General features: G+C 41.7%; 1 protein-coding gene across 1 annotated transcript in view; it reads left to right on the plus strand.

Moving 5' to 3' along the window:
* The window catches only part of NPAT (nuclear protein, coactivator of histone transcription), a 46,870-nt gene that overhangs the window by 3,228 nt on the left and 32,255 nt on the right, over positions 1-11,387 (plus strand). Inside the window, exons 2-8 of the mRNA XM_075198905.1 lie at positions 2,621-2,739; positions 3,839-3,899; positions 5,122-5,194; positions 6,568-6,608; positions 7,299-7,532; positions 10,193-10,280; positions 10,391-10,505. Of these exons, the coding sequence (XP_075055006.1) occupies positions 2,621-2,739; positions 3,839-3,899; positions 5,122-5,194; positions 6,568-6,608; positions 7,299-7,532; positions 10,193-10,280; positions 10,391-10,505 (731 nt within the window). The remainder of the gene's footprint in view (positions 1-2,620; positions 2,740-3,838; positions 3,900-5,121; positions 5,195-6,567; positions 6,609-7,298; positions 7,533-10,192; positions 10,281-10,390; positions 10,506-11,387) is intronic.

Below are 11,387 nucleotides of genomic sequence, written 5' to 3' on the forward strand. Positions count from 1 at the left end.
CCAAGGCGTTCAAAAGAGCCACATCGAAGTGGCTTAAATATAAAGGAAACAAAAAAAAAAAAAAAAGGAGTGAGCCAGTCAAATGTCAGACCTCGGTCGCATTGATATTCTGTGGAATAATTTTAAAACTGCTATTCACCAACAGTGCCTGTCCAATCTAATGAGACTCAAGCAACATTGCAAAAATTTCAGCTTGAGACTTACCCAGATAAACTCTCAGCTGCAATGTAGATGAGGGGCTTCTACCAATTTTTTTTACATTCCTCTTACGTCCCCAGCCAAAGTTTGTTGTCAATAAGGATGTTCTGCATATATTCAAGTCTATCCCTCTCCAAATCTCTAAAACTCTGGTGACCTCTCGCTGGTACCTTTACCTGTCCAATTTATTGTGCTTGATCACTGAATCAGAAATCCGTGAGAAAATATTGAGGCGAATTTTGTAAATCAAGTGTACAGGATAAAGGCGATGCTACTTAGAACTGAAATGGTTGTTGTATCTCCTAACAAAACCGAAGCAAATGGTTACTATTGGTTACAGGATCTTGTTCCTCTGTGTCAGTGTTTATAAATGTTTTCCAATTGTGTTCACTTTGTTTTTTTCACCACCCTTAATTTCTGATAGATCTATAAGTTGCAACGCTGTATTACAGATTGACCATTGCAGGACCAGCCATTTTGCATGTGATCTTTTTGCTTGTGTTATGTCAATGCTTGAAATTAATGTTTTTGTTAAAGCAAGATGATCAAACCTATACCTAAAAACCTGAGACCTGTGACTTTATGTATAAATTAACTGTCTAGACAACTATAAAAGGAGACACAGAAAACATAGTTTAGTTCGGCGGTTCCCAAAGTGTGCGCCGCGGCGCTGTCACTGCGGTTCCACGGGCCAGCCATAGAAAAAAAGAAAGAACACAAAAACTTACCAATCTGCGCGGCGCCGGGACCCAGCATCCTCCTCTCTCCCGCAGCTGTCACTGAATATCGACGTCAGTGACAGCTGCGGGAGAGATGAGGTTGCTGGGTCCCGGCGCCGCGCGGATTGGTAAGTTTTTGTGTTCTTTCTTTTTTCTATGGCTGGCGTGGGGCAGGGTGAGAGAGAGGGCAGAGGAGGGGCGCAGCGTGAGAGAGGGCAGAGGAGGGGGCACATCAGGGGAGGGGGGGACAGCGTGAGAGAGGGCAGAGGAGGTGGCACAGCAAAGGAGAGGAGGGGGGACAGTGTGAGAGAGGGCAGAGGAGGGGGGACAGTGTGAGAGAGGGCTGAGGAGGGGGGACAGCGTGACAGAGGGCAGTGTGTCTGGATGCAGAGGGGGCATTTATGCATACAACTAAATAAGTATTTCTGTCCTGACGTAATTACTTATTACAATTTTTTGACCCATCTACTTCTAAAACAGGACTGCTCAGTAATTATTTTGGAGGGGTGCCTTGAAAAAATTTGGAGACTCTGAGGGGCATATTCCGATCCGCGGTAACGCGCGTTACCGCGGAAAATGCGCACTACTGCCGGTAATACGGTATCGCAATAACGCGGATTTTCGTACGCAGCCCTACGGGCTGCGAACGAAAATTCACGGTACTGCGGATTAGGTTCGCGGGCGTTCTGGCGCGATCCCGCGTATCGGGATCGGAATTGAATATGCCCTTAAGGGTGCCTCGAACTGCAAAAGTTTGGGAGCCACTGGTTTAGTTTAAAATTGCACTTTTGTTTAGTAGTTGGGTTTTATCAAAATATATTTATTTAGTACCAGCATATCCTGCATCCTGTTTTTATGTTCCTATGTGTGTAGCAGCCAGATCTTTCTTGAAGTGCCCTTGCTAACTACACACAATGAAAGTAGTGTGCATCAAACAACTATTGATGACAGTGCAAGTTACCACTTCACTAGAATCATAAATTCTAACAGACAACGTTAAGTTCATATTGAATAATATATCTTTTAACAAATGTTTAACTACCTGCTTCAGGCGAGAAATCCCTTTAGAGAAGTGTCCCCTTCCCTGTTCTTCAACACGATAAGCCGGTTTCTACTTATCGCTGGGTTTATTGAAGCATGGGTTAACACAACTTACCACACATCTTAGCACATCAGTAGCTTTCTGCAAATCAGACATAGGAAGATTAAGGCCACAATCACAGAAGCAAAATGGTGATCCTGCCATGAACTTATTGCATCTATTAAAAGAAGTCCAATGTAGCGCTAATTGCATTTGTTGAACTTTAGACGTACTGTCGCAGTTATATTTACAGTATAAATGTGAAGATATTTATTGGCAGGTTGAGGTTGTACCTGCCTTACTGTGCAAGAGTGAATATTATCTATACCAATTGGTTATTTATCTTCATTTGGAGCTAGAGAGAGGTTGTTTCTGTTTTATTGTTAAAGGGACAGGGAAGTAAAAATTCAGTACCATAATCTATCTATTATAATGTATGCTACTCACCTGAACCATAATATATTGTATTTCTGGAAATATAATTTAATATTGATCTTGGTTTTTGTTTTTTTTGTAAATTGCTATGTGTTGTGCTTTGATGGATTGAACTCATCAATGTGTATTTGGCATGTAATATAATACTTATGCTGTATTTCTTAAAATCCTTTTGTGCTGGTTATAGGTTACTTGCAGCAAGAAAAGCTGACATCTACCTGCCGATCTTTCATCACCGAGAGCCCTAGTCTCGGGGAGTATGCAGACCATTACACAGATGACGGGAACATCCCAGGATGTTTACTGGTGAGAACTTGTGCTGGTCAACGTTCAGTGCTTTGAAAATATATTGAATAATGCATTTTCTCATGTATGCTGTTTTTGTGCTTTCGTTTTTATGTACATTGAGGAAAATACTTGTACATTAGTTTAATTTTTTTGTGTGTGTTATTATCAGCTCATTTGCTGTAGAGCATAATTACAAGTATACGGCATGAAATGGCTTCCACAAGTTGTTGGAGTTGTACCCTGATCTAATGCTGACCATATGCATCAGGATTGAAACTAATATTGGCAAACTGGCCCACGCATGGCCCCAAATACGATGTGCATGACTGAAAATGATCCCATCAATAATGGATTAAATCGTGATTGGGCGTGCAGCTTTTAGCCTGTGAGCTTGCCCATCTGCCAACTGCACTAATTGTACTCTTGTCCTAATGTGGCCAAATTGTAAACCGATTCTGTCACTTGTACCAGAATCTCCCACACACATAAAATATAATTTGGCTGAGCAGGCCAGGGATTGGTTAAAAATCCTAACATGCTTGTGTAAGCAATCTCAAAAATTTCTGGTGTAGTCAATTACACTATCCATAAACTAATTAAACAAGCTGGAACATTGCTGGTTGCATTTGTTTATTTGTACTTCCTTCATGAGGTATGACGTGATCATCATCATCATTTATTTATTTATATAGCACTACTAATTCCGCAGCGCTGTACAGAGAACTCATCCAGATCAGTCCCTGTCCCATTGGAGCTTACAGTCTAAATTCCATAATATAGACACACACACACACACACACACACACACACACACTAGGGTCAATTTTGATAGCAGCCAATTAACCTACAGGTATGTTTTTGGAGTGTGGGAGGAAACCCATGCAAACACAGGGAGAACATACAAACTCCACACAGATAAGGCCATGGTCGGGAATTGAACTCATGACCCCAGTGCTGTGAGGCAGAAGTGCTAACCACTAGGCCACTGTGCTGCCCACGTGTTCATAGGGTACTGCTTCCTGCTCATGTGAAGGCTACATTCTGATATGAATATATGACTATAACTGTTGCTGAGCAATGTATATGCATCAAGTGTACAATATTTTTTTCTTCCCAGTCTCTCTTTGGAAAAAACCTGACAACAATCTTAAATGAATACATAACAATGAAAGCAAAGGGTGAGTAGTTTGGCCAAGATTGCAGTTATAATACTGATAGATGTGCTGTACAAGAGGGATGTATTCGTTTTTACATCTCCCTTGGTTTGTTACTTGGTTTTAAAAATGTTGGATATTGAAGGCTGCGGCCAATCTCATTGGTTAATGTAGCGTATTTTAGGTGTTATGACCGTCTAGTTGCTATCCAATAACGATTGTCCACTTCCAGTGATGTGGTTCCAAAACACAATGTGATTTAATAACCTAAGGTAGCAGAATAAAATAAGAACAGCCATTACTTAGCAGGCGCCCTGGATCCAGTATACAGCATTCAATCCAGAAGTCTGTGGTCAAAGAGACTGCATACTGGTCCCAGAACCCCTGCTTATATATAGTTAGTGGTACAGTGAAAATAATACAGATGAGTTGGCTTGCTTCCATAGGTTCAGGCTTCAGGAGGGTCCAGTGCAATGCAGATCATTGGCCAGTCCAAACGATAACATCCAAAGGTGGGGGGTCAACTCTCCTGCAGATGCATTCCAATCTTCCCGCCAAGAACCTGTTTAATCTGGTCTATTTGCATTACACAAACAGTATCATTCTAACCATTTATTCCTTACAATCCATATCTAGCATACGCAAGGTGCGATCAGTTCGGCGATTGAACTGGACGTCTGTGAATAAATAGGGGGTTAGAATGATACCAGACATGATATGTTTCCTGTGACCTGAGCCTTAGATCTCACTAACATGTATGTAACATTATAATATTTAACCATAAACTCTGCTACTTTCTACTTAAATGACTGTGTTGCAACTACTTTTACATGTGAGCTAATTACAAGTGTATGTGTGCAATGTAAATGCGCGTATAAGTGTTTGCCACGTATTGTGGTTAGTTACGCTACTCCACGCCGTAGTGTGCTATTCGCATAACTTCAGACAAAAGACAACCAAGTTGTTAGATACTAATTGAAATGACCATATCAAATTATCTGACTTCGGCATAGGGCTTTTGTGTATGCATGTGATGCTAATCGTATGCTTGCTTAATCTGTCTTCTCCACTTACATAAATGGATGAATTGCACATTGGTGTTTCTAGAACAATTGACTAAAGATACAAAGCTAGGCTGTTATGTTGTTTTAGTTTTATGAATTGTTAATTTTTGTCCATTTTAACTTTTTTTCTTTGTAATTATATTTGAATCTAATTAAAGTGTTTTGTTTTTATTTTTCCCCAGAGAATCAAGCTGAAATACCTTACATGATGTCATCTCTATGGAAAAAGCTTGACCTCACTCTGTCCCAGATCAGGTATGTTTATAGTGCGGAATAGGTAAAAGTGGTTGCAGTCACTTCAGCTGTAATGTAAGTAATTGTGGCCGGGACCCCGTATGCCATTGTGGTTAATATGCCGGCCGCAAATGGGTAAACACTGAAGCTATGCGCCAAGGCTGTAAATGTATTTTAGAACTGTGTTTAAGGTGTCTTGAAAGTGTTAAATGTATAAATTTTAATGTATATTAAGTTAAAACTATTTGTCCTACGTGATCCTGGTGGTCCAGTGGGGATCGGGGCTCCTTCAGCAGTGTTGCGCCCACTGCTACGGTTCCTGTCCATGGAGAGCGGAGTGCTGTGGTGCCAAAGGTGTCCCCGAGCCATGGTGGGGAATGGGGGCTTAGTCCAGCTGTGGCATGTAGCTGTCGTACAGTCACCCCCGCCGGCAGCCACAGTATAGTAGCTGCCGATGGGTCTGGAGAAGGAACCTCCTCCATTCATTTGAAGACACAGCCTGCAAATAATCTATTTGGGAACTGTAGCCCCAGGATCTGGCTACCCACCCTCTGGAGCTGGCTTCAACTTCAGGGAGAGCCAGACACCGTAGTAGATCCCCTGGTCATATTTTAGGCAGGCCTAAAATATGTCCTAGACTCAGCGGGCAATGGTCCTGCTCCAATTTCCCCTTCTGCCACTAGTAACCATGTTAAAGGTGTAAGACCCTTTCTGGCTGCATGAATCAGCCTGGATTGGTTAAAGGGACAAGAGGCTGGATTACCTCCTGCCAGATTGTGTATCCAAAACGGTATAAAAAGAGCTGTAATGTACATGTAAAATAGTACTCTGTACTTGTGGATGATCTCCAGTACCTGTAATTGGTGTGAAAGGAAAAGGGTCCTTATCTGGATGCTTTAATAGCAAGAGACATCACACTGCTTTCAAGATTCTGCCTGAAGCCTATTGCCTGCTATATTCCTGTGACCAACCGATAAGCGCTAATACTCTAATCCGTTCCCCGGCTGTCCCTTGTTCAACCCAGTGTTCTCTGTCTACGTTCTGCCTGCTGTCTAGCGGTCCTGATCCATAGTAAGCGGTCAGGAGGAACAGCCATGTTCACCAGCAAAGAGGTGCTGCATCAGCTATATCAATCATCAAGAAGTAAGCGGTTCCAGGGGCCAGTGAAAGTGGGGCGATCAGTATCGGTGGGTGTACTGATGGAAAACAGCCTTGATGGCCTGTAGTATAACCAAAAAGACAGGGTGGCAGAATAATTATTCTGCTGATTTTGTTATTCTAATTTTTGGGGGGGGTGCTTTCACTTTTGAAGTCACTGTAAAGTACTGTTCATGTTTGAATATTTATGTTGTAACAGAGATTTATGTTAACTGATGCGCTTTAATTTTTGTCAGGTGCATGCAGGAATCTGCAGCATTTAATACCCATCAAAGAGGTGAGCAATTTATTTTTCAATATTAGAAATGTTATGAAGATTTCTGATTGATTTTGGTAATAATAAAGAAAATATGTTTAATCTTCCCTACTAGCCTAATGAATGTATCCGTTGCAACTATGGCCACAAATGAATGGTATTTTTGAAAAAATTGTTTTGTTCAGTGGGTGAGCTGAATGAATGGATCACAAAGGCGATGTTTCCTGTAGGCAGATCGCAAGCACACATGGTTCAAACTGATCTGGCAATAGAATTTAAAGCATGGCCTGATGGGAAAAAAACACATTGGATTTTGATTGCCAAGGTCATAGCTTTGGGTCAACACATTTGATGGTTGATGATTGAGATTGAATGGTTTTTGGCAGATGCAAGTTTTACTTTAGCCAGACTGGTTTTTGCTTTGGAGTGATAGGTAGCTTCTTCACCATTGCAAATGTTTGGAAATTTATATATTTTATTTTAAAAATGAAAACCCACCTCTTAATGGATTTTTAACATTCATGCATTTAATAAACAGTAAGTTTTCTTTGTATGAATATGATAAACCACAAGAAAGTTGGATTTGCATTTGCTTTTCTGTATCTTTTTTTCTGTTTAATTTGTATAGACATGTATGTAACAGAGAGAGAACACATTCCTGTTAGAACTATGTTATTTGTTCTGTTAATACCATATTTTATCACTACGCAGCTCGCACGAGAAAGGGGATAAATGAGCGAATACGTCAGAAAATGCTGACTTCCCCTCTGGCTGCTTCGAGTTCCCCAATGCTACATCCTGTAGTACATCAGACATCTACCCCTATAGTGGCAACACAATATATACTGCAACCTCTGAATACTTCAGGTCCTTTACAATCTGTCGCCAGCCCTTTATTCGGAGGACAGTCCACTATACAGAGCAGTAACTGCACTACCATTAGCAGTAAGTATTTAAAAGTAATTTTACTGTTGTCCAAATGATTAATAATAACAAAACCTGTGTATTACTGAAGAAAATATTTAAGTAAATTATGTGTCTTCAGTAAATTTGTTCAGCTTGATATAATTATCATTCTATCTAAAAACACTGAAACACTGGGGAATGGAGGCTTGGCACTGGAGTATGTGCATTTTAAATTTCGAGCTCAAAGTCTAAACTCCTCCCCCTCTAAACCTTCACTGACTGCTGGGACACGGTTTGGTTTTTGGTTTTTTGTTTTTTTTAAAGCGCCCACCAGGCGTTGAGCTGATTTTTCCTTAGCTTGAGTTACAGCTGCTGGTACCTCCTCCTGCTGTCTACTTTTACTGAGGGACTTCCTCCGGGGAGGGGAGAGACAAGACACCTGGTCACTCTCATTGCAGGTAGTGACCGAGAACCCAGTGCCATTGGGCAGCGGGTGCCAGCACCCGAACCACACAGCAAGAAGGTTAAGTGTCTTCCCTCTTCTCCTGTTGCGATCAGCCGCTAGGACCTGCACAGGAGAAGCGGGTGCAGTATCCCATGTGTGGAGTAAGTGTGGGCTGCCTGTTATGGCAGCCACACAGTGGGCACAGGAAGGCATGAACGGCTGTATTTATGGACACTTGCCATTCCTGCCGCTGGGCCATAGGGGAAGGTGCTATGCCTATCTAATACCACCTCCTTGGCAGGCTTCCCTCACTGAGGCAAGCTTTCCAGAAAGACATCCGTTCTCCTCCTTCTGCCCTCTCCATCTGCAGGGAATTAGGGCGTAAGTGGTCGGTGTAGAGTCTAAGATGTTCAGTTACCACTTTGGACTTTGTGTCTGTTTTGCAGTTTGACAGCCTCCTGGTTTTGTGCACTGCAGCTGCCCCCTCTATCATTCCTCATCTTTCCTCTCATGTCTGATGAGTTACTTCCATTGCTAAGCCTTGAGGAAGGATATCCGCAAGGTTTTCTAGGTGTCACTCCAAATTGCCTAATGCCCTGTCAGGTGCTGGCATCCTATGCACAGCGTGTGAGCAGAGGGTCAGTGGCTGCGCTACATGCAGGGAGGGTCCACAAAGGTGGGTAGAACCAGTCTGTGCCAGTTCCTTGGCCCAGTCAATTGCAGAGCTTATGCAGTCGACTGTGCAACACTTCCTAGGGGGCCAAATGGGGATCTCCCCACTTTTGCTCCTTTTATAGGAAGCCTTTTCGGATCGACCTTTCCACTTCTGGAAAGGTTCCTGTTCAATTGAACAGGAACCTTTGGGCCTTTCATCAGACCAGCCAGCTTGGATACATGCTATTTGAAGTCGGTGCAGGGTCTGGTCAAGATGTCACCGTATCTATACAGTAAAAGCATCAGACTTCTGCGGTTCTTCTATCCTGGGAGGATTTAGACTCTCTTGAGTTTTCCTCCCAGGAGATATGTGAGGTAGCTGAAGATTCTGACCCTGAGGATTTCTTGTATTTTGATGAGGATTCCAATAGGATGGAAGGAGTAGAGGACTTAGTGTTAGCCATCCGACAAGCTCTAAATATTCAGGACAGTGAGGAGACCGATGTGCGCTGTTTAAGAGGAAGAAGAAACATACTGTTTCATTCCCTTCTTTCCCTCTGTTGCAAACCTTTTATCTTCTCATCAGTGATGAATCAGTGAAACGAGTCCCTGCTTTAGGTGGATGCCCTCATAGCACACTAGTTTAAGACCAGGACGATTCTGCATTAGGCAGCATTAAGGGATAGCTCTGATAGGAATGCTAAAGCTAGGATGAAAGTGAACAAAGGAGTTTTATACTTGCGTTCAATTCTTTCCTCTGAGTCCATAGGGGGACCCTGGGGTATAGAGGCTCAGAGCTGTGATCTTTGGTCATTTTTTTAACAAAGAACAGAAAATAGAGCGAGGAAAGAACACAGTTCTCCAACAACAACATAATTTTAAACTAGAAATAGAACAAGTGCATAAAGTGTGGGAATGCAGTGTGGACTCAAAGAAAACTCTTTAACGTAAGTCTAAAACTCTGTTTTTATCTTGTATCACTGGGAACGCGGAAGAAGTGGTATGTAAACAAGCTTACAGCATCCTTGGTCTGATTGGATTTTCATCTTCTAGGTAATGGAAATAGTTTGTACAGATTGGTGGTTTCACACATGAACATGATTAGTGATCTAAAACTTTCCTTATTAGTTCATGGGGACTGATGGCCATTGACAAAATATGAACATTTGGAGAATTTTTAATCATGTCCCCCAATTGCTACCAAGATGAGTCTTCGCTTTTATTCTGTTTCAGGTGTACTAATTAGTGCCTATTAAAGTTGATTCTGATCTACCTCCTTCTTTTGTTGGAGATTTCCATTTTCCCTGCTGAGATATTCCTATATAGGATATGCTGTTTGCTGATCTTTCCCTTTTTAACCCCCCACTCTCCAGAAAGTTTCTATACAGTAACCTAAAACCAAAATTACACTGTAGAAGAAGTACATTAAAAACAAACATGTCCACGACTGTGACAGATTCTCTTTGAATGCTGTTCAACCGGAACATTTTTTGAAAATTTATCTTAAAAAAAAAATAAAAAATGATTAGATGGCTTTTAATTGTTAATGAACAAACCATTGCTGTTTTTTTTTTTTGTTTTTGTTTTTTTTCTGACTTAGTTGGGGAGCCTACACAAAGTAGTTCTGTGATTCTGACACAGAGAAAACCGCCACCTGCTGCCACCTCTTCTCCTATGAGACGTAAACCGTGAGTCCATTTACTTTGGTTTTGTATTGATTTCAGTCTGCGTCTTTGTTATTGCTTTGAAGTTGCATTTTGCTCTTCTGTAATGTCATCATTCATTTGCGTTATTACAGAGAAGTTCAGAGGAGGAGACGAGTAGCTCCGCTGAGCTCCAGCACTGCAGCAATAGATGATGACCTGGGTGGAGACAGCGACTCCGTTCCAGCAATCATCGATGATGGCTTTCCTGTAAGTCGATGAAATTTGGATTGTTGGTGGTGTTTTTTCTTGTTTGTTTGTTGTTTTTTTTTATATACTAAAACATTTGTCTAGATTGCTAAAGCATAATATGTGGTCAGCCAGTCATTGTGTTCCAAATTATTTATTAATAATCATTCCATGGGGTGCTAATAATAAGGTGATCTCATGCATTTGTTTTTCACTATGCAGGATCTTATTCAATGTCTCAAAATCTCTAGCACATTACAATATGATTATTGGTACTGCTCATTTACATTCTGTGTCTTAAAGCAGGTCTGCCAACAGGGTGCACTTCATATAAACTACTAATAGATGGAACAGATGCCTGAATTGGTCCCATCACCGGTTCCTACTAGTAATGCAGAACCAATAATCTTCACTGTGACCGTTTACCAGAGATGTGCACCAATCCTGTCGAAAGCTTCTTTTATTAGTAGCTTCTGTGAGCAGTACTCTCCAGTGGAAGGGTATTTACAGTATTATTTTGGGATTGCTCTTGCAGTCAGTAACTGCTGACCACTCCTACTGGTGCTACGTGGTCGTAAGACTCTCGTGACTTCTCTTAGGAGCACATGTATTCCTGAAAGGCAGGGCAATTCGCGTTCATTTGGACAATGCCACGGCTGTGGCTTACATAAATCGTGGCACCAAGAGCTCACAAGCAATGAATTAGACTACCAGGATTATACACTGGGTGGAACACTTTATACCAGCAATTTCTATGGCATTCATCCCTGTTATGGAGATTTGCAAGGCAGACTCCTAAGCAGACATACCATTCATCCCAGGGAATGGGGTCTCCATCAGGAAGGGAGGTCTTCCTTCAGATTAAAAGGTGGGGTCAGTCGGATATTTATATTATGGCTTTTT

The sequence above is a fragment of the Mixophyes fleayi genome, chromosome 2 (assembly GCF_038048845.1).
Source record: "Mixophyes fleayi isolate aMixFle1 chromosome 2, aMixFle1.hap1, whole genome shotgun sequence".
Taxonomy (NCBI): Eukaryota; Metazoa; Chordata; class Amphibia; order Anura; family Limnodynastidae; genus Mixophyes; species Mixophyes fleayi.